We start from the raw sequence: 24,090 nt of genomic DNA, 5'->3' as shown, positions 1-24,090 counted from the left end.
ACTAGACAGAATAAATGCAGAAAGGATGTTTCCTGATGACTGGGGAATTCAGAACTAGGGGTCACAGTCTAAAGATACAAGATAGGTCACCAAGGACTGAGATGAGGAAAAATTTCTTCACCCAGACAGTGGTGAGCCTGTGGAATTTTCTGCCACAGAAAGCAGTTGAGGCAAAATATTGAATGTTTTCAAGAAGGAGTTAGATATAGTTCTTAGGGCTAAAGGGATCAGAGGGTATGAGGAGAAAGTAGCAACAGGGTACTGAGTTGGATGATCGTATTGAATGGCACAGCAGGCTCAAAGAGCCAAATGGCCTACTCCTGTTCCTATTTACTAAGTTTTTATGTATCAGTGTTGGAAGTGATGGGGGTAGAAGCTTTGGCTGGTGAGACGGTTAAGCGGATTAGACAAGGAGTAGCCAGAATGCTCTGTTGTCTGTCGTCGTGGTGTGAAGTCATCACTAATATCTGAGTCTGTGAAGGCAGCTGGCAGCCATCTTGGTGTTTGCATCAGTCACTGCAGTCTCCTAAACCCCCATAAGCTGATTTCTTATCATTTTATTATTCTTAGAACTCTTTCCAATCTTTCAGCAAGACTCCTGGCCCTGAGCATCAGCCTCATGGTTTTTCTCTGTATCATGCCAGTGCATGACCCTCTCCCAGTTTCTTGGTAACCAGGAGTGAACATAATATTCACGGATCTGATGAAGAGTCATACGGGACTCAGAGAATTGTTATGGAACAGGAGGCCATTTGGCCCACTGCTGTTCAAGTGAACATATTACTGTGTGCCCATCTCCTGCCTTTTCCCCATTATCCTGGCAGACCATTTGATTTGATTTTGTTTTATTCTACAGAAGCGTAGTGTTTCCACACAAGGTGCCATCTCAGGTACAAGTATCCAGCTACAGAATCTTAAGGTTAAGGTGGAAAGAAAGACAAAGGTAAAAGTTAAACATTGCAGTAATTACAGTATAATGTAAAACATACAAAATAAGGTTAAAATTTACATATTGCAGACCTTCTTAATTTTAAATTAAGCTGCAATTTCTCTCCAAATAATCAGCCAGTGCCCTCTTGAATACCTTCAGGCAGCCCATTCCCAGACCCCAACAACTCCATGCGTGAAAATAACAAGGTGTAGAGCTGGACAAACACAGCAGGCCAAGCAGCATCATAGGAGCAGGAAGGCTGACGTTCCGGGCATGTTCCCTGAAGGGGTTCATCCAGCTCTACAGCTTGTTATCTCAGATTTTCCAGCATCTGCAGTTCCTACTATCTCCATGCGTGAAATGTTTCCTTTTCTCACATCACCCTTGTTTCAGTTGCAGTTCACTTTCAAACTAGGTCCCCTTGCTCTTGTTCCTTTGACGAGTAGCAGGAGGTTCCACAGCAAGCCGGTGCTGTTTGACCGTAACCCTTCGGCACACTTGTGGTGTGGACGGCATATCTTCGCCAAAAATTGTTGGGGGTCAAGGGGCGAGGCGTTCACGGCGATTGCATTAAAGTGGCCATTACATTTCTAGTGAGGATTTTGACTGAACACAAATGGGTGTTGATTGTTTTGGTTGATATTTGCCGAAGCTCGCTGGCTCTCCCGCAATTCTATAAGGCTGTCTCTTTCTCTCTCTCTCTCTCCCCAGGGGATAGTATGTGAAAGTGGACTGGCCCCCTGAACGGCCTCTGCTGTGGAGGGCAGTACAGTCCGCTGGTAAACTCGGAAGAGGGAGTGTTAGATCTAGGGCGTTCCTTCCGTTAGTTTAGGAGAAGTATGAGAACTTTTCGGATTGGGAGCTGAGCTGACTCTCAGCAACAGTGTCCTCGCCCCTGATGGAAGGAGAGAGTGGCTCTCCGGCCGGGGAGAACCCTGCCAGGGTCAGCTACAGTGCCGAGACAACCAATACCCGCTTCCACATAACCCGGCGAAGGTCGTACCTGGTTGTCGCCATCCTGTTCCTCATTAACCTCTTGAACTATATGGATCGCTCCATCGTTGCAGGTGAGAGCTCGCCCTTTGCCTACACAACCCCGCGCCGAACGCTTAACCCCCTCCCCCAAATCTTTATGCTCCTCTCCCCCAAACCCTTATCCTCCTCTCTCCCAAACCCTTAACCCCCTCTCCCCCAAACCGCAACCCCCCTCTCCCCCAAACATTTATCCCCCTCTCCCCCAAACATTTATCCCCCTCTCCCCCAAACCCTTATCCGCGTATCGCCCAAACCTCAACACCCCCAACCCAAAAATTTATCCCCTCTCCCCCAAACATTTATCTCCCTCTCCCCCAAACCTCTATCCCCGTCTCCCCCGTCCCTCCACCCTCCCTCACCCCCCCTCCCCCTGTCCCTCAACCCCCCTCCCCCTGTCCCTCAACCCCCCTCATCCCTCCTGTCCCTCAACCCTCCTCTCCCCCCCACCATCCCTCTTCCCTCAACCCCCTCTTCCCCTATCCTTCCCCATCTGTTCCCAATTTCCCCACCCAGTCACCTCTCCAGAGGTTTGGCCCATATGTCTCCAAGAACCAAAACCCATCTCCTAGTCCTTGCTACAAGGGAGTACCCAGGTGAGAAGCTCGTGAAGCAATTGAGAGCTTCTTTTTGTTTCTTCTTTCAGATCTTTTGTGCTTTTGTTTTTATTCTGGTATAGGATGTGGGCATCGCAGGCCCTGTCTGTTTCCGTGCTCAATGACTCTATATGCCTGACCAGTAGGCAGCACTGTGCCAAAGCACCAGTACAGTTCCTGTGGTCAAGGCACAGCCACGGAAATACCATGTTACTGCCCCAGTGATAAGGAAGGAGTATTACAGTGGAGTGTGCCCTTGGAGTGAGGCTAGAATGTGTAGGCAATGCTGTTCCCACATTGGAGACAGTAAGAACTGTAGATGCTGGAGTCAGAGATAACACAGTGCAGAGCTGTCAACTTTCCTGCTCCTCTCATGCTGCCTGGCCTGCTTTGTTCCTCCAGCTCCACACTGTGTTATCTCTGTTCCCACATTGTTGTTGCTGCTACTGCTGTTCTGAGAGTGGGTGAAATGTACTTTGAAATGTTCAGTAGAGTTAACCAGAGGAGCTGGTATTAAGCAACTTTTTATTAACAAGGACTTAATGCAGCTATATTGTTTCTGAATGATTCAGATTATCAGCTGCCTGGATTTTGAAGGTGATATTATTTAAAAATGAAGTTTTACGGCTTGATTACAGGGGAAGAGGTTCTTCTGAAACCATTTAGCAGATTTCATTGGGGGTACAGAATGTCAAATGCTGTATTAATTCCACTTCAGGTGGAAATGGTGAATTGTCATGTTATTTCTATCATTGCTTTGAGTGTCTGAGAAATTTTTACAGACCACTGTTTTCATGAAGGTTGTGGTTTTGCTGAGGTCCTACCCAGTGTTGTCTGTCAGCACACCCATTAATCACATGGCAGCGTGGTGGTGACTGGGCTGCCAGATTGGAATGGCAGATCCCAGCAATGGTGAGGAGAGTGTGTGAACTGGCAGTGTTAGTCCATAGTGTCCATCCCTTTGTTAGATGCTGATGGAAACGCGTGGAACCACTGAACTATCAGAAAGAAAAGACTTCCATTTATGTGGCACCTTTTCCAAGCTCATGATCTGAAAGCATTGTTGAAGTATAATCACAATCAGAGAATCACAGAATGGTTAAACTTCAGAAGGAGGCCATTCAACCCAAGGTAGCTATGGCAGTTCTCAGAGAGCAATTCGTTAAGACCCGCTCTCTTGCCTTTTCCTCCTAGCCCTGAAATTAGTTTGCTTTTCAGATAATTGTTCGGTTCCCTTTTAAAATTTGCAATGGACTGAGCTTCCAATGCACTCTCAAGCTGTGCATTCCAGATCAGCCTAACCCCTCACTGGATGAAAAATGTTTCCCCTTGTATACTTTTGGCTGTTTTGCCAATCACTGTGAATTGGTGTTGTCGGCTTGCCAACATTCCTGCCAACATGAACAGTCGCACTTCCATTCACCTGGTCTCAATCAATCAGGATTTTGAGTGCCTCTATCAAATCTCTTGACTTTCACCCCTGTAAGGAGGGTCCCAACCTTCCCAATCTATCTCAGTCACTGCAGTTCCTCATCCCTTAGACTCAGTGTCGTGAATCTTTTCTGCACCCTTTCTGATGGCTTCACGTCCTTTTCTTAAGTGTGGTGCCTGGTAGGGGATGCAGTAATGCAGGTGAGGCTGAACCAGTTGTTTTCATAGATTCAAATAGCACAGAAAAGGCCTTTTGGTCCATCGAGTCTCTACTGATGTTAATACCACCAAAGGTGCACTAATCCCAATTTCCTGCACTTGTCCCATATCCTTGAATGTTATGACATTTGAAATGCTCATCTAAATTTTTTAAAAAAAAGTTACAAGGTTTCCGGCCTCCACTACATTCCCAAGAAAACTATCCAAGCCTATCTAGTCTCTCCGTATAGCTCAATCATAACTTCCTCGCTCTTATACTCTTTGCCCTTTTCTTTAAAGCCAAGATTCTGCGAACTTGATTAACTGCTTTTTCAGTCTGCTCTGTTATCTTCAGTGGCATGTAAACGCACACACATCTCCCCTCCATGTCCTTCTGTTCCTGTATGTCAGAAGGAATGTGTGTAATGTAGGAAACATTGCAGCCAATCAATGTACACCCAGATCCTGTAAACAGCAATAAGATCAACGAGCAGTGATGTTGGTAAAGAGATACAAATCAGCCAGGGAGAAATTCTCTGCTGTTCTTTGGACAGTGGGATTCATCAGGAAGGGTACATGGGCTTCAGTTTGATGTTTAATCAGAAAAGGGCTTCTTCATCTGGTTTAAGCAGTTCAGTGCTGCACTGCATTCTGTGCCCATGTTTCTACAGTGGGGCTTGAACGCATGAACTTCTGAAACATGCTCTCACTAAATTGTGGTTCAACTGCCCTCTTGACATGGAAAGAGTATTTGGAAATGGGTATCTGCGGCACACCTCTGACTTCTTGGATTTGTTACCTTCTGCTTGGCAAGACCAAGACCAGACTCCAATACTGGTGGGACCCAATGCTGTTTTAGGATTATGGCAGGATACTGGTCACTATGAGAAAGAGAAATGACAAACAAAATCCTCAAATAGCACCATCCAAATCCACGACTACTTCTATCTAGAAGGACAAGGGCAGCAGATGTGTGGGAGCATCACCCCCAAGTCACTTACCATCCTGACTTCGAAATATATATCCCCAACTCTTCAGTGTCACAGGGTTAAATTCCTGGAATTCTCTCCCTAAGGGCACTATGGGTCTACGCACAGCATTTCTGGCTGTCCTAGTGCATGAATTGCAAAAGGTTTGTATGCAGGTACAGCAAGTAATTAGGAAAGCTGATGGAATGTTATTATTTATTGCAAGAGAAATTGAATGTAAAAATAAGGCGAGGGCTCTTACAGTGACACTTATGGTAGCGTCTCTACCTCTGAGCCAGAAGACCTGGGTTCAAAGCCCACCTGCTTCAGAGATGTGTCATAACATTGTTATGCTACATGAAGGATATTATTAAGCTAGAGAGGGTTCGGAAGAGACTTACCAGGATGGTGCAAGGAATGGAGGGTGTCTTTTCCCTAGGGTGGGGAATTTCAAGACTAGGGGACATGTTTTTAAGGTGAGAGGAGAAAGATTTTAAAAAAGACATGTTTTTTTTTACAGAGAGTAGTTTGTGTGTAGAATGAACTTCCAGAAGAAGTGGTGGATGCGAGTACAGTTACAATGTTTAAAAGACATTTGAATAAGTACATCAATAGGAAAGGTATGGAGAGATATGGGCCAGGAGCAGGCAGGTGGGACTAGTTTAGTTTGGGATTATGGTCAGCATGGACTAGTTGGACCAAAGGGTCTGTTTCGGTGTGGTAAAATTCTTTAACTCTATAACTCGTTGGTTAAAAATGTTTACAAAAGTAGGGAGATCAGGCTTCAGTTATACAGGATGTCAGTGTGACCACTGCTGGAGTGTTGTGTCTCCTTATTAAGGAAGAATGTGAATGCATCAGAAACAATTCAGGAAAGGTTTACTTGTGTAATACGGGGAATGGATGGTTGTCTTATGAGGAGATGTTGGACAGGTTAGGCTTGTATCCACTGGAGTTTAGAAGAGTAAGAGGTGGCTTGATTGAAACAGATGCAATCCCGAGGGGTCTTGACAGGGTGAATGTGGAGGGAATTTTTCCTCTTGTTGGAGAGCCTAGAACTCGGGGTCACTGTTTAAAAAGATTATCCATTTAAGACAGGGAGACATTTTTCCTCAATGGGTCATGAGTCTTCGAAATTCTTCCTCAACAGGCAGCGGAAGTAGAGATTGTGAATATTTGAAATATAGAGGTGGGTAGATTTTTGGTAAGGATATCAGGGGTAGGTGGGAATGTGGAGTAATCAAACGAGCCATGGCCTTATTGAAGGGAGCAGCAGGCTCAAGAGGCTGAATGGCCTACTCCGGCTTCTCCAAACTGCTTCTGACATACTTTTATACTTTTTAAAATTTATACACAGTAATGTCTGTCACCTACAGCTGCAATTAAATGTCCCTTATTTTACATTGCATCCTCCTTACAACAAATGCTTGGGCGATGACCTGGACACAATGGATTAAATAGCCCCATTTTGGATTCTATTTACTTTTTCGATTTGAGAAGCTTCCTGTACATACGGCTGGAGTAAGCTGTTTTGTGCCAGGTTCACAGGGAAAAGCACATTTGAGTCCTGTGACACTCTATAGCATTGGGACAGAGATTACAGAAGTCATCTCTTCCTGCTGTCTCACTTTAGATGTTACAAGCTCTTTGATGGAAACGTCAGATTGTTTTATTACTCGGTCTACAGCAAAATGTCCAGTGGACACTCTCACCATTTCGAAATAAAAGATTAATTTCATTATTTACCTCAGAATCCATCTGTTAGTTAGTTAGTTCATCTAATTATTTGTTAATTAATTTGTGTGTTCATTATTTGGAACTTTACAGAAGGTTTTCAACAAAACAGTCAACAACTACAGAACTGTTACAGCTCAGAGTCAGGGCCTTTGCAATTCCTTTATCAACCCAAAAACCTCTACTAAACTGATCAACCTATACATGCTTTTAAAAACCTGTTACTCTTAAAAAACCCTTTTTAACTGAATTTTAAATTTGAATTTTAAGTGGCCAGTCATTCCTTCTTGTTTGGTAATATACAGGTTAGATGCTTGGGATGTCTCACCGCTCCTTTTAACACGGCAGAGTGTGATGTTCTTCTCTTATTTTTGATCACATCTGTGAGAATGGTCTTTGCCACCTTCATTGTATAGCAGTCAAAATTTGAAGATTTTTCTGGTTTTAAGTCCCTCAGTCCCCATCTATCACAAATGAATCATCTTGGTACCAGCTTGGTACAAGGGTAGAGCTGGGAACACTCACTTTTAAACCTTCGTCCAGATCCCATGCCAAGCAAAGTTGACACTGGTGTTGTTAAGACAAGTCTCTTCTTGAATGACCTGCTCTTCCAGTTGTAGACACTGTGTCTTAGACAAGCATGTTTTCACCGTTTAAGTCAGGCAGGATTCAGCAGAAATCTAGGCTGACAGTATAGTGCAGTACTGAGGGAATGCTGCTCTGTTGGGGATGTTGTCTTTCAGGTGAGACATTAAACGGAGAATGTAAAGAACCCTATGGAACTATTTGTGTAAGGGTTACAAAGTTCTCCTGGGTTGTTTCTGACCAAAATATACTACTCAACTGTCTTCCTAAATAGGTTAAAAGCAAAATGTTGCAGATACTGGAAATCTGAAACAAACACAGCAATTGCTGGAGAAACTCAGCTGATATGGCGTCATCGTTGGAGAGAGAAACAGTAAATGTTTCAGGTCCAATATGACTTCTTCAGAAGTGGTTCCAGTTCAAAAGCCAATTCAGAAGCAGAGTCATACTAGACTTGAAACGTTAACTCTGTTTCTCTCTCCATAGATGCTGCCTGACTTCAGAGTCATCCCATTCTGATCTAATTCCATTTACCAGCATTCGGCCCATATCCTGTTAAACCCTGCCTATTCACATTCCTATCCAGATACGTTGTAAATGTTGTAATTGTACCCGCCTCCACCATTTCCTCTGGCAGCTCATTGCATACACACACTCCTCAGTTACTGAGACAACAAGGTGCAGGGCTGGATGAACACAGCAGGCCAAGCAGCATCATAGGAGCAGAGAGGCTGACATTTCGGGCCTAGACCCTTCATCAGAAAAGGGGGAGGGGAAGGGGGTTTTGAAATAAATAGGGAGAGAGTGGGAGGCGGATAGAAGAGGGATAGAGGAGAGGATAGGTGGAGAGGAAACAAACAGGTCGAAGAGGCGGGGATGGAGCCAGTAAAGGTGAGTGTAGGTAGGGAGTTAGGAAGGGGATAGGTCAGTCCAGGGAGGACGGACAGGTCAAGGGGGCGGGATGAGGTTGGTCGGTAGGAGATGGAGGTGCGGCTTGAGGTGGGAGGAGGGGATAGGTGGGAGGAAGAACAGGTTAGGGAGGCAGGGACGAGCTGGACTGGTTTTGGGATGCGGTGGGGGGAGGGGAGATTTTGAAACTTGTGAAATCCACATTGATACCATTGGGCTGCAGGGTTCCCAAGCGGAATATGAGTTGCTGTTCCTGCAACCTTCGGGTGGCATCGTTGTGGCACTGCAGGAGGCCCAGGATGGACATGTCGTCTGAGGAATGGGAGGGGGAGTTGAAATGGTTCGCGACTGGGAGGTGCAGTTGTTTGTTGCGAACCGAGCGTAGGTGTTCTGCAAAGCGGTCCCCGAGTCTCCGCTTGGTTTCCCCGATGTAGAGGAAGCCACACCGGGTACAGCGGATGCAGTATACCACATTGGCAGATGTGCAGGTGAACATCTGCTTGATGTGGAAAGTCTTCTTGGGGCCTGGGATGGGGGTGAGGGAGGAGGTATGGGGGCAGGTGTAGCACTTCCTGCGGTTGCAGGGAAAAGTGCCGGGTGTGGTGGAGCTGGAGGGGAGTGTGGAGCGGACAAGGGAGTCACGGAGAGAGTTGTCCCTCCGGAAAGCAGATAAGGGTGGGGAGGGAAAGATGTCTTTGGTGGTGGGGTCGGATTGCAGATGGCGGAAGTGTCGGAGTATGATGCGTTGGATCCGGAGGTTGGTGGGGTGGTACGTGAGGACGAGGGGGATTCTTTTTTGGTTCTTATTGCGTGGACGGGGTGTGAGGGATGAGGTGCGGGAGATGTGGGAGACCTCACATTTTTCTGGATTAAACTCCGTCTGCCACCTCTCTGCCCAACTCATCAACCTATCTGTATCCAGCTGTATCCTTTGACGGTCCTCATCGCTATCTGCAATTCCATCAACCTTTGTGCCATTGCCAAATTTACTAATCAAACCAGTTACATTTTCCTTCAAATCATTTGTATATATTACAAATAGCAAAGGGCCCAACACTGATCCCTGAGGAATGTCAATAGTCACAACCCTCCATTCAGAAACACACACTTCCACTACTACCCTCTGTCTTCTATGACCGAGTCAGTTTTTTTATCCATCTTGCAAGCTCACCTCTGACCCTGTGCGACTTTACCTTCTGTATCAGCCTGCCATGAGGGACCTTGTCAAAGGCCTAACTGAAGTCCATGTGGACAGCATCCACTGCCCTACTCTCATCAATCATTTTTGACACTTCCTCAAAAAACACAATCAAGTTAGTGAGACACGACCTCCCCTTCACAAAACCATATTGCCTCTTGCTAATACATCCACTTATTTCCTCGTGGGAGTAAATCCTGTCTCAAAGAATCCTCTCCAATAATTTCCCAACCACTGATGTAAGGCTCACCGGTCTGTAATTAGCTGGATTATCCCTGCACCCTTCTTAAACAAAGGAACAATGTTGGCTATTCTCCAATCCTCTGGGACCTCCCCTGTAGCCAGGGAGGATACAAAGATTTCCTCAAGGCCCCAGCGATTTCCTCAAGGCCCCAGCAATTTCCTCCCTTGCCTCTCTCAGTATTCTGGGGTATATCCCATCAGGCCCTGGGGACTTGTCAATATTGATGGTTTTCAAGACCCCCAATACCCTCCTCCCTTTTGATCTCAACATGACCCAAACTATCTACACACCCTTCCCCAGACTCATCATCCAAGTCCTTCTCTATGGTGAATCCTGATGCAATGTACTCATTTAATACCTCGCCCACACATAAGTTCCCTTCCCTGTCCTTGTGTGGGCCAACCCTCTGCCTGGCTACTCTCTTGCTCATTATTTATGTATAAAAAGCCTTGGGCTTTTCCTTAATCCTGTTGGCCAATGACTTTTCAAGACCCCTTTTAGCCCTCTTGACTCCTTGCTTAAGTTTCTTTCGACTTTCCTTGTATCCCACGCTTGTTTTGTGTATTCCCAGCCTCCTAGTCTTGACAAATGCTTCCTTTCTCTTTTTGACAAGGCTCACAATATCTCTCATTGTCTAAGGTTCCCTAAACTTGTCATACTTATCCTTCATCCTTGCAGGAACATGCCAGTCCTGAGTTCCCAGCAACTTACACTTGAAAGCCTCCCAAATACCATATCATTAGCAAAGCCAGAATTTATTGATTATCACTGGCTACTCTTGAGACCACAGCAGTCCTTGTGATTGTAGGTACTCCCGTAGCACTATTAGAGTGGGAGTTCCAGCACTTTGCCCCAGAAACACTGAAGGATCGGTGATATTTTTTCCAAGTCAGGATGGTGAGTGGCTTGGAGGGGAACCTATGGGTTGTGGTATTTCCATATATCTGTTGCTATAGATGGTAGATGTTATAGGTTTGGAAGGTGCGTTTGGAGGAGTCTTAGTGAGTTGATGCAGTGCAGTTTCTTTCCTATTCCTTCATGTTATGTGGGCATCACTGACAGAGCCTAGGATTATTGCCCATTTGTAATTGTCCTTGGATTGAATGGCTTGCTGGACCATTTCAGGGGGTGGTCAAGAGTCAATCACATTGCTGTGGGTTTGGACTCGTATGTGGTCCAGGTCAGATAAGGATGGCAGTTTCCTTCCCCAAAGGACATTTGTGAACAATAATGGATTTTGGGACTATTGATAGTTTCATGGTCACTTGGAGATGGTACACATTACTGTCACTGCCTTTCGGTGATGGAGAGAGTGAATGTCCCTGAGAATCATAATTAGTGTAACTTCCCTCATTTTAAGCAATACCTGACTCAGTGTGAGCAACACTGTGACACCACCTAAATAGATTGGGTTTGTGCAGATTTCCTTATGGCTAATATTTTTAAAGCACAATTTTACCACCATAAGACTTCTGGTGTCATTGGGACCGGGCCAAAATAAAGCAGCAGCAAATTCACATTTAATGGATGGGGAAGGTATAAGCGCAATGTGAATAAAATAGTTTGCAATTGCGGATTATGAATGGAACCAAATCTGAGTGAATGACTGATCAGGAGAGGCTAACAATAAATAGGAGCAATCAATCAGATCAAATCACGAGAAGCAGTTTTTGTGAAAAGAAATCTATTATCTCATTTTAGAAGCTAATTTCTAATGTTCAAAATAATTGGCTATATTTTACTCGCCCTCCTCCCCTCTCTCTTGCCCTCCGCTCCTCTCTCTCACCCATACATAGACACACCCTAAAGCAGTTCTGGCCTTCCTTGAATAAGGAGACCAAAACTGTACATTGCACTCCAGATCTGGTCTCACTATTGGTCTGTAAACTGCAGCCAAACTTTCTGCATGAAAACGTTGCCCATTTAGGTCTTTTTTGAATCTTTCCCCTCTCACCTTAAACCTATGTCCTCTAGTTTTGGACTCCCCTACCCTGGGGAAAAGACCTCAGATATTCAGCTAGCTATGCCCCTAATGATTTTAGAACAGAATAGTGATTTATTGCCACTTGTATTTATGAAAATACAATGAGATGTCTATAAGTTGCCACAATTTGGCGCCGTCTTAGTTACAGAAATTATAAAAAAGAATAATTGAGACAAAATTAGGTCAAAGTTCATCTTTTGCTGCCTCCACGACAATCTGGGTTTACGGAGTGGCTATGGGACTTTGCTGCTGAAGCTGCCCCTGAGGATGTAAAAGCAAGGATTTCCAGACCAGACCCACCATGCTGCCCTGCCAAAACCAATACTGAAGCTGCTGCTTTGCTGCCATAGCAAGGAGAGACAAACCAGGCACACCAAGTCACTGATGCTGTGCTGTCACACTGAATCTCCACTTCAGTCACTGCCCAAAGCCGCCACATTGCCGCCATAGCGATGAGGAACGAACTGGAACCGCCATGCTATAGCCGCCGATGAAACCGCCGCCAGGAGGAACAGACCAGACCCACTGACGATGAAGTCTTTGATAAAACTGCAGCCAATATGGCCACAAAGAATGGACGTCCTGATCCACCACAGTGGGCCCTTGCAACCACCTTCCTCCACCGCAGCTGAAGAAGAAAAGGTGAACTTTGATACAAAAGACAAATGAAGGAACAAAACAAGAAGAAAAAAAAACGAATGAGAAAGTGGCTGGCCGGGTGCGTGGGAATGTATGGGCACAGAGCCTGAATACATTCTAACAAAAACAAAGTTGCTGGAAAAGCTCAGCAGGTCTGGCAGCATCTGTGGAGGAGAAAACAGAGTTAACGTTTCGTGTCCTGTGACCCTTCCTCAGAATACGTCCTACTGTGCTGCCACCTTAAATCATTTTATAAACCTCTTAAACAGTTACCCCTCAGCCTCCGGTGCTCCTGGGGGAAATAAAGCCCCAGCCTATTCAGCCTTTTCCCTACAACTCAAACCATCCAGTCCTGGCAACGTCCTTGTAAATCTGCACCCTTTCAAGTTTTAACAACATCTTTGCAGCAGGGAGACCTGAATAGTATGCAGTATTCTATAAGTGGCCTCACCAAAGGCCAGCTGGCTCAGTTGGCTGGATTGTCAGATTTGCCAATATCACGGGGTTTAATCCCCGATCAGGCTACGTAGATTTGAGACCTGCTTCCTCGCTGTACCGATGGTGGAGGTCTTGGTGCTGCAGGTTAGCCCCTCCAAAGGGCAGAAAAACAAATACCTGAATCCCTGGTTTCAAACAAAATCTGTGAAACCAGGCCAGATGGGCAGCATGGGTGGGTGGGAGGGTGCAGTTTCTGGTGGAACTGTGAACATACGAATCTGATTGTTGACTCCTGGGTTTGTCTTCGAGTCGCCAGGAATGAAAAATGGCTGTGAGGAGAGAAAGTCAAAAATCAACTTGTGTCTTTTCACATTTCCTTTGAAAACTTTTATGTCATTTTATATTATTTTACTTCATTGGTTAAACAATATCTTGGGGTGGGATGAAAGGGTTGCTTGGAGATTGAGGTGATCCTGAGATGAAAATGTAAGAGTAGAATTCCTACAGTGTGGAGGCTGGCCATTCTGCCCATCAAGTTCACACCAACCCTATGAAAGAGGTCCTACCCAAACCCACCCCCACCCTATCCCTGTAGCCCTGCATTTCCCATGGCTAACCCACCCACCCTCAAAACTATATGGGCAATTTAGCATGGTCAATCCACTCTAACCTGCACCCCTTTGGACTGTGGGAGGAAACCCGCACAGACGTGGGGAGAACATGCAAACTCCACACAGACAGTTGGCCGAGGGCGGAATCAAACCCAGGTCCCTGGCGCTGCGAGGCAGCAGTGCCAACCACTGAGCTGTACTTTTCTAAGAGCTGTGAATCTATGGAATTCACTCCCCCAGAGTGCACGGATGCCAGGACATTGAGGATTTTATAAATTTAAGGAGGAAATGGACAGAATTTTAATTAGTAATGCGTTGAAGGGTTATGAAGAGCAGGCAGGAAAGTGCAGTTGAGGCCACGTTGAGATCAGCCATGATTGTATTAAATGGCGGGGCAGGCTTGAGGGGCTGAATGGCCTACTCCTGCTCCTAGTGCTTATGTTCTTAGATGCTGGATCATTTTTGAAGTTTTTGACAGAGTATGATGGTCACTGGTAATCTGAGAAAGCTGTGGTTTTCTGGATCTCTGAAACGAAGCATATTGTGAAATACTAGTGTGATGAGAAAAAGGTAGCCTTGCATGAGTGATATTGGGTTATCATGTGCCTATTGCCTGAGCACTCTGTATACTGCGGCCTGGCAGCCGGTGTCGGGGGGCTAGATAGCAACAGTTTATGCTGATGGTCATAGATCTGATCTCAAGTTAAAGCCTGTTGTCTTTCTTGAGTAACCTGAAACAAATCAAACACGCCTTTCTGGTTTCACTGGGAAAACTACAGGAATGCAAGAACATTGAGGGCAGCAGGAATGTTGGCATTTGCACACAATTTTCCGAGGCTGCCTTCAGCTAATTGATTCCAGAGGAGTGAAACTTTGGGAAGAATTGCAGTTCCAGAGTCTGATTTGATAACCTTGCCTTCAGACTATGACCCACTATCAAAACGTTTGCTCACTGTTTTTGAGAAGATTTGTTTGCTCACTGCTGTGCTGCTTTATTGAAGTAACAGTGGGGAAAGGTTTTCAAGACATTGTAGCATACCTCTGGAGCAGGTGAGACTGGAACCTCCTGGCTCAGAGGTGGGGACATTACCACTGCACCACAAGAGCAGAGGCTGAGTGTGAAGTGAGATTCAGCAATGTCATGGAGGTGGTAGTGGCTGGTGTTTGCAGTGGCATTATTGATGGTGTGGTACAGTTCACTCAGGAAGTTCAGGTCATCTTTACATACATGTTGTACTCAGGAGCTGTGTATGGTGTTGTGTTACTATCAATTCCAGATGAGACAGACAGATATCCTCATGAGATGTGATGATACGATGTAAAGATATTCCCCTCACCTTTGGGGAACACTTATTACTGTAGCATCATTGATGTGGCAACAGTAATAATCAAAAGTAACAGTCAGTAAGCACAGAACCCAGCTTATGTAAAACTGAGATCTCATAGCTGTGTAAATAGTGTTGGTAATAAACTTTGAGATATCTGTCTCAACCAGAACCCAGCCTTTGTGGTTTAGTTACAAGTGGTTAAGATATAGAAACACTCAGACCATGTTATACTGGCAGTGGTGTGTGAGCCAAGAAACCATATCAGATGGCACCCATATGCTGGGTAGGGAGCTTGCCAGGTTGGAAGCACAGTAGGCACCCCCTGGCTCCCATGGATTCACTCAAAGGCTCACAATGTCTTATTGAGTAACTCGGCATTGGGAAGTTGAGTGAGGTTGAGCTAAGACTGGAAGAGAACCACACAGACTGACAATAGCCTGGTTGGATGAAAGGATGTCAACAGTGTGTTTGTGTAAACTGACCCATGGCGGTGCACTGAGTTGGCAAAGAGAAGATTGAAGATGAAACATTGAAACGTACAAAATAGGAGCAGGAGTAGGCCATTCAGCTCTTCGAGCCCATTCCGTCATTCAATATGATCATGATTGATCATCCGACTGTACGCTGTTCCTGCTTCCTTCCCATACCCTTTGATCCCTTAGCCCTAAGAACTATATTAAACCCATTCTTGAAAAGGTTCAATGTTTTGGGCTCAACGACCTTCTGCTGCAGAGAATTCCACAGGTTCAGCATTCTCTGGGTAAAGACATTTCTCCTCATCTCAGTCCTAAATGGCCTACCCTGTATCCTTAGATTGTGGCCCCTGGTTCTGGACTCTTCGGTTATCAGGAAACATTCTTCTTGCATTTCTTTTTTCTGCCTAGTCCTGTAGAATTTTTAAGATTTCTATGAGAATCCCCTCCCCCACATCATTCTTCGAAACTCTTGTGAACGTAGTCCTAACCAATCCAGTCTCCCTTCAATACATCAGTCCTGCCATCCCAGGAATCTGTCTGGTAAATCTTCGTTGCATTCCCTCCATAGCCAGAACATCCTTCCTCGGATAAACAGATCAAAACTGCACACAGTATCCCAGTTGTGGTTTCACCAAGGCTCTGTACAATTGCAGCGAGACATCCCTGCTCCTGTACGCAAATCCTCTCACTTTGAAGGCCCTGAGGAAGTGAACTTGTGTGTCTGTGGTGATGATACTATGGCTTCAAGTGGTCTATTTTGCCCTGTTTTTTTTTTAAAGAAAGGTTTTAAGACAGAGGTGCCCCAGCTCTCTATTGAAAACTCCTAAACAGCTTGTGAGGCCTTAGGTTTTTTTTTAAAACTGAAAGAATCGAAGCAGCCTGAATGGGTGTGGTCAAGCTCCCTCACCTCTAGGATTTTTAGTTTTCAGAAGCAGCAGTTGTTACTGGCGTCTCAGCAAAGGTTGGAAGCCACAGTACATCTCTACTGGCTGCTGCACTCTGAGTTTTCTCCAAATGTTTTTCCTCCCGGGCTGCTGGAATCGCCAGTGAGACCATCTGTTTTCTGAATTTGCCTTTTGCTAAGGGTGTATTTATGGAATGTACTATGTTGGAATAGTTACTGTTTAGTAGTTAACTAAACTATTATTCTGTTAAGTTTTCCAATTGAGTAGCAGCTACGCCAATTCTTTCTTTCTTTCTGTTGCTATATTTTAGCTAGAGTTAGAGTCATAGAGATATAAAGCACAGAAACAGACCCTTCGGTCCAACTCGTCCATGCCAACCAGATATCCTAAATAAATCTAGTCCCAATTACCAGCATTTGGTCCATATCTGTCTATACACATCCTGTTCATACACCCTTCCAGATGCCTTTTAGTGTATGAATAAAGTGTGTTTTGCTTCAAATCTGGTAGTTTGACCGATTGAATTGCATGTGGAATACAGCACCTTAAACTAACTTTTTAAAATAAGAAAAAGTTAGGGTCTACACTATCATCTTAATATATTCTGAGGGGGTCTGGCCTGATCCATAGCAGTGTGTGTGTATGTATGTGTAGGTAGAGCTGGGTATGTTCAGTTGGGGGTGGTACTGTAAAGGTATCAGTGTGGGTGTATGTATGTGTAGGTAGAGCTGGGTATGTTCAGTTGGGGGTGGTACTGTAAAGGTATCGGTGTGGGTGAATGTATGTGTAGATAGAGCTGGGTATGTTCAGTTGGGGGTGGTACTGTAAAGGTAACAGTGTGGGTATGGGAAGCAAAATCAGCTGCAGTGGGTGAGACTGGGACTAAACACCAGTCCCCATGACCTTGCTCCTGAATGACGGCTGCGGTTCTGTCGGATGTAATAGTTCTTGCTTTGACTCTGCTCACTCACTGAATTAGTGTTGCTCTCTCACAGGTGTCTTGGATGGTATTCAGGACTACTTTAAAATAAACGACTCCTCTGCTGGCCTATTGCAGACAGGTAAGTTTAAGGAACACTATTTTCCATTATTCCCTCCAAGCTCCCACTGATTCCCTTTTCCCTGCTCCTGCGATTTATAACTACTTCTCGAGCTTCCTGAAACCAATAAAACCAGAAGGTCAGGAATCCTGTGGCAAGTACAGCCAGTATTGTGCTGTTCCTGACTAATCCTTGGAATGATGGGACAATCCATGTAAAAATATTTATACAATACCCTCTCTGGACTAGAAGGCTCGGGACCAAGTCGTTTCTGGATTTTTGACATTTTCTGGAATGACATTCAAATGCAAATGTGTGCATCCGAAAACTCCGTGTATTCACCTAGGTTTAGGGCTCTTGGGTGCAATGGTAGTGCCCTGACCTCTACACCAGGAGGCCCAGGTTCAAGACCCCCTGCTCTGGGGATGTGTAATAACTTCTCTGAGCAAGTTGATTAGAGAATACCTTTAAATATTTACCCAGAGTATACAATATTCATTCTTGGCGCAAGTCCCAGAAAGAAGCAGGTTTGGGATCCACTGCAGTCAGAACAGAAATCATATCAGCTACCTCTCAGGTCCATGCAGGGCTTCCACTCAACTGACCCCCAGAGGAGGACTCTCCATTGCTACGACAGTGCACACACTGGAGAGAAGGATAGCAACAGGACAGGGCTCAATTTGCATTATAGGACTGATCAGGAATCTTGCCCAGTCTTATGGCCTGCCATTGGTAGGTGTCAGCAGGATTTATAGGTTGGTACTCAAGCTGTTTGGACAAACATCCCTTCCTTGGCCCTGGATTCTCAGAGTGCACTGGCTTTGAGACATTGCCCATTGCCCCACAAGAGCTCCTTATTGATAATGCATGGTAACACAGAAATAAAAATGGTCTTACCTATCCTAGCTATTTCCCATGGAGATGGGGTGAGGGGGTGGGCAGGAGAGCAGGGAGAGGGAGGGGTGTGAGTAAGTGGGAGGGGAGAGGGTGCAGGTTAGAGAAGGAAGAAGCTGGGGTAAATGGGCAGAGGGTCTGGGGAGGTGAGGAAGAGAGCGAGTGGCAGAGAAGGTGTGAGGAGTGGGTAGGGGAGGATCTGAGGGAGTGGGTAAGAGGGAATGGGGAGGAAGGGGTGAGGGAATGGGGAGTGGGGAGGAGGGAATGTGGGTGGGGGTTGGGGGTGAGAAAATAATAATGGGAGACCAAGAAATGGCAGAGGAGTTGAATAAATACTTTGCATCAGGTTCATGGTAAAAGATATTAATATTCTTAAAATGCTCCATATTCAAGGGGGAGAAGAAGGAGAAGAAATAAATATGATGACTATGACTCAAAAAATGTATTCCGGAAACTAATGGTGCTAAAGACCCGTAAGTCCCCTGAATCTCGTGGGAATTAGCTACAGAGAAGGTGGGTGCACTAGTAATAATCTTCCCGAATTGTTGGATTCTGGAAAAGACCCAGGGGGTTGAAAAACAGTCAACGTAACACCTTTGTTTAAAAAGTCAGAAGTTACACAATACCAAGCTATTGTCCAACAGGGTTATTTGAAGTCACAAGCTTTCAGAGCAGTGCTCCTTCATCAGATGATGTCCTTCACTTCACGTGGCGAAGGAACAGCTTGTGATTTCAGATAAACCTGTTGGACTATAATCTGGTGTCATGTGACTTCTAACTTTGTCCACCCCAGTCCAGCGCTGGTACCTCTACACCATGGCTACCTTTCTTTAAAAAGAAGAGAGAGAAAGGATGAAGCAAGTAACCATAGGCCAGTTAGCTTAACAAGTATTATTGGGAAAATGTTAGACCCAAGAAAGATGCAATAGCAGAGCATTTAGAAATGTATAGCGTGATCAAGCAAAGTCAGCGTGGGGGACATCATACCTGACAAATTTATTAGGATTCTTTTGAGGAGCATAGATAAAGGGACAGCAGTGCATGTAATATATTTGGGTTTTGAGAAGGTGGTTAATAAGATACCACACATTAGGCTACTTAATAACATACGAGCCCGTGATGTTAGAGGGAGTGTATTAGAAATGGTAGCGGATTGGCTGACTAATGGAAGACAGAGAGCAGGGATAATGGGAGCACTTTCAGGGTGGCAACCTGTGTGGAATGCCACAGGGATCAGTGCTGGGGCCATGATTAATTACAAATACAAGTAATGAGTTAGATGAGACAAGTGACTGTGTACTGTGGTCACATTGGAATACTGTGCCCCAGGAAATAGTTATAGCCCAGATGTTAAAGCCTTGAAGAGAATTCAAAGAAGATTCACCAGAATGAGACCAGGATTGAGGGATTTTAGGTACAAGGAAAGATTAGGGAAATTGGGCTTATTAGAGGTGACCTTATTGAGGTGTTCAAAACTGTGAACAATTTTTCACAGGGTAAAGAAGGATATCCTGTTTCCACTGGTTGGTATGTCAGTAACTAGGGGTCACAACTTCAGGATTGTCAGCAAGAGAGCTAGAAGTGAGAAATTTCTTTATTCAGTTGTTAGGATTTGGAATGTGCTGCCTGGGAGAAGAGTGTAGATGGATTCCATAGGAGGTTTCAAAAGCGAGCTGGATATGTATTTGGAAGGGATGAGAGGGCTACGGAGAAAGGTCTGGCGAATGGGATTAGCTATGTAGCTTTCTCAGGAGACTGTACAGACACGATAGGTCAAATGGCCTCCTTCTGCAATGTAAAATTCTGTGACTCTAGACCTTTACTTTCTAACAAAAATTGGACAAGTGGAAGAAAATATGAAGCTAAGGGAAGAAGGTGGGACAATGGTAAGTAGGATTCGCTTTGAAATGTTTGAACAAAAAGGTAGGAGGTGAAATGGCCTCCTTATTTCCTTTCATTTAGATGGAAATGAAACTTTCGTTTATATACCATCTGAGAGAACCTCGGGTTGTTTCAAACTGTTTTGCAACTACTTGTGTAATCACCTCTTACAATGAAGGGAAGCATGGCAGCTAATTTCCATGCTGTAATCTCTCTCAAACAGAGGAAAGATCATTGCTTCAGTAATGCTTGAGAGAGGACTGATTTTCTTCAAAACAAAAGCCACAGATTTTTTTTTTAAATCACCTTTGAAACTAGACAGGGCCTCAATCCAACATTTAAAAAAAAAAGCTGGAGAAACTCAGCAGGTCTGGTTGTATCTGTGGCCAGAGAAACATCTCAATTTCAATACAACTCTTCTTCAGAACTCTAGCATCCACAAGATTTTGCTGCAAATGAGCACCCAATCTGAAAGGCAGCACCTCTATCAATCTGTAATCCCTTAATTCTGTACTGGGTGTTAGCCTCGATAATGTGTTTGAGTCCCTAGAGTGGGATTTGAGCACAGATCCTTCTTGCTCAGGGTTCTGTATCTGAGCCACAGCCTTATCTTTGACAATGGCTAGATATTTGGACATGTTGCAGTGCAGATGCTGTGCCCTTGCTCATCTGGAATTTGCTGGCCAGATGTTGAGATGACTGTTTTATCATTGACTTGCTGGTTCTGTTCAGTCTTTATCTGCAGCTACATGATATTGGCTCCTTTGTTTGGTTACCTGGGTGATCGATACAACCGGAAGATCCTCATGTCCATTGGAATACTCGTTTGGTGTGCTGTGACACTGGCAGGATCCTTCGTCACGAAGTCTGTATGCCAACTTAGCTTTATTTTAATGAATTACTCGTCAAGGTTTGAGACAGTGAATGAAATCCTTTTGTATTAAACTTTTTGTAAATCCTATGTGCAATTACCTACCATCACTCTCAACCAGTTTTTGCTTTAGAAACTGGATGCTATAAATTTGATTTGATTTATTATTGTCACGAGGAGGGGAGTAGCGAAAGTAATTATTGGACCGTTGGAGGTAAAAACAGGAAAAATTATCACGGTGAAGGAGGAAATGACAGAGATGGTGGACAAATATTTGTCTATCTTCACAGTAGAAGAGATACAGTGAAAAGTATTGTTTTATGTGCTATACAGACAAATCATACCTTACATAAGTACCTCAGGGTAGCAGAACAGAATGCAGAATATAGTGTTACAGCTACAGAGAAGGTGCAGAGAAAGATCAACACTAATATATGAGAGGTCCATTCATAAGTCTGATAACAGCGGGGAAGAAGCTGTTCTTAAATCTGTTGGTGCATGTTTTCAAACTTTTGTGTCTTCTGCCCAATGGAGGAGGGTGAAGTTGTTTCAGCGGGGGGAGTCCGGGAGGAAGTGCGAGGGCAACCTGGGAAGGTAATCTTTTCGATTATAAAAGTCTTACCTCGCGTGACTGCGGCCTTTCAGTTGTTTCAGCGGCGGGAGTCCGGGAGGAAGCGCGAGGGCAGCCTGGGAAGGTAAGCTTTTCGATTATGAAAGTCTTACCTCGCGTCACTCCATTTTTGGAGTAAGTGAGGTAATATATTTGGGCGGTTGCTTTACCCGAAACACTACCCAGGTAGTGTCTCCCACCCATCCTCCTCCTCTAACCAAAAAAAAAGGCCTGAGCGCTGATTTGGTAAGGCGACTAGTTTTTTTTTATTTGTCTGTTTGGGAATTCAGAACAGTGGGAATGGATGTTAGGGCAGTCGTATGCTCCTCCTGTAGAATGTGGGAGGTAAGGGTCACCACTCGTGTCCCCACTGACTTCATCTGCGGGAAGTGCACCCAACTCCAGCTCCTCGGAAACCGTGTTAGGGAACTGGAGCTGGAGCTGGATGGACTTCGGATCATTCGGGAGGCTGAGGGGGTAATTGAGAGGAGTTACAGGGAGGTAGTCACACCCCATGTACAGGAAAAAAGTAGGTGGGTTACAGTCAGGGGACGGAAAGGGAACAGGCAGACAGTGCAGGGATCCCCTGTGGCCATTCCCCTCAAAAACAAGTATACCGTTTTGGATACTGTTGGGGGGTCGACTTACCAGGGGTAAGCCATGGGGTACAGGTCTCTGGCACAGAGTCTGTCCCTGTTGCTCAGAAGGGAAGGGGGGAGAGGAGGAGAGCATTAGTCATTGGGGACTCCATAGTTAGGGGGACAGATAGGAGATTCTGTGGGAACGAGAGAGACTCGCGGTTGGTGTGTTGCCTCCCAGGTGCCAGGGTCCGTGATGTCTCAGATCGTGTTTTCGGGATCCTTAACAGGGATGGGGAGCAGCCCCAAGTCGTGGTCCACATAGGCACCAACGACATGGGTAGGAAAAGGGATGGGAACGTAAGGCAGAAATTCAGGGAGCTAAGGTGGAAGCTTAGAGCTAGAACAAACAGAGTTGTTATCTCTGGTTTGTTACCCGTGCCACGTGCTAGCGAGGTGAGGAATAGGGAGAGAGAGCAGTTGAACACATGGCTACAGGGATGGTGCAGGAGGGAGGGATTCAGATACCTGGATAATTGGGGCTCATTCTGGGGTAGGTGGGACCTCTACAAACGGGATGGTCAACACCTGAACCAGAGGGGTACCAATATCCTGGGGGGGGAAATTTGCTAATGCTCTTCGGGAGGGTTTAAACTAATTCAGCAGGGGGATGGGAACCTGAATTGTAGCTCCAGTGTACAGGAGGTTGAGAGTAGTGAGGTCATGAATAAGGTTTCAAGGTCGCAGGAGTGTACCGGCAGGCAGGAAGGTGGTTTGAAGTGTGTCTACTTCAATGCCAGGAGCATCCGGAATAAGGTGAGTGAACTTGCAGCATGGGTTGGTAGCTGGAACTTTGATGTTGTGGCCATTTCGGAGACATGGATAGAGCAGGGACAGGAATGGTTGTTGCAGGTTCTGGGGTTTAGATGTTTCAGTAAGATCAGGGAAGGTGGTAAAAGAGGGGGAGGTGTGGCATTGTTAGTCAAGGGCAGTATTACGGTGGCAGAAAGGACGTTTGATGAGAACTCGTCTACTGAGGTAGTATGGGCTGAGGTTAGAACCAGGAAAGGAGAGGTCACCCTGTTGGGAGTTTTCTATAGGCCTCCGAAAAGTTCCAGAGATGTAGAGGAAAAGATTGCAAAGATGATTCTGGATAGGAGCGAAAGTAACAGGGTAGTTGTTATGGGGGACTTTAACTTTCCAAATATTGACTGGAAACGCTATAGTTCGAGTACTTTAGATGGGTCAGTTTTTGTCCAATGCGTGCAGGAGGGTTTCCTGACACAGTATGGAGATAGGCCAACAAGAGGCGAGGCCACATTGGATTTGGTACTGGGTAATGAACCAGGCCAGGTGTTAGATTTGGAGGGAGGTGAGCACTTTGGTGATAGTGACCACAATTCGGTTACGTTTACTTTAGCGATGGAAAGGGATCGGTATATACCGCAGGGCAAGAGTTATAGCTGGGGGAAAGGCAATTATGAGGCGATTAGGCAAGATTTAGGATGTATAGGATGGAGAAGGAAACTGCAGGGGCTGGGCACAATTGAAATGTGGAGCTTGATCAAGGAACAGCTACTGCGTGTCCTTGAGAAGTATGTACCTGTCAGGCAGGGAGGAAGTGGTCGAGCGAGGGAACCGTGGTTTACTAAAGAAGTTGAATCTCTTGGCAAGAGGAAGAAGGAGGCTTATGTAGAGATGAGGCGTGAAGGCTCAGTTAGGGCGCTTGAGAGTTACAAGTTAGCCAGGAAGGACCTAAAGAGAGAGCTAAGAAGAGCCAGGAGGGGACATGAGAAGTCTTTAGCAGGTAGGATCAAGGAAAAGCCTAAAGCTTTCTATAGGTATGTCAGGAATAAAAGAATGACCAGAGTAAGATTCGGGCCGGTCAAGGACAGTAGTGGGAAGTTGTGCGTGGAGTCCGAAGAGATAGGAGAGGTGCTAAATGAATATTTTTCGTCAGTATTCACACAGGAAAAAGACAATGTTGTCGAGGCGAATACTGAGATACA

General features: G+C 45.3%; 1 protein-coding gene across 1 annotated transcript; it reads left to right on the top strand.

The window, feature by feature from the left end:
• Positions 1–1,730: 1,730 nt before the first annotated feature.
• On the top strand, positions 1,731–20,966 carry LOC109915188 (protein spinster homolog 3-like). Its single transcript, XM_020514797.2, has 3 exons — positions 1,731–1,998; positions 17,203–17,268; positions 20,755–20,966. Exons 1-3 carry the CDS (start codon positions 1,830–1,832, stop codon positions 20,964–20,966), a joined length of 447 nt encoding a protein of 148 aa, XP_020370386.2. The 5' UTR covers positions 1,731–1,829.
• The last annotated feature ends 3,124 nt before the right edge of the window (positions 20,967–24,090 follow it).

Source organism: Rhincodon typus, chromosome 26, assembly GCF_021869965.1.
Source record: "Rhincodon typus isolate 14 chromosome 26, sRhiTyp1.1, whole genome shotgun sequence".
In the NCBI taxonomy this organism is placed as follows: domain Eukaryota; kingdom Metazoa; phylum Chordata; class Chondrichthyes; order Orectolobiformes; family Rhincodontidae; genus Rhincodon; species Rhincodon typus.
The sequence above is the reverse complement of the archived record's forward strand: the minus strand, read 5'-3'. Positions and strand labels throughout refer to the sequence as shown.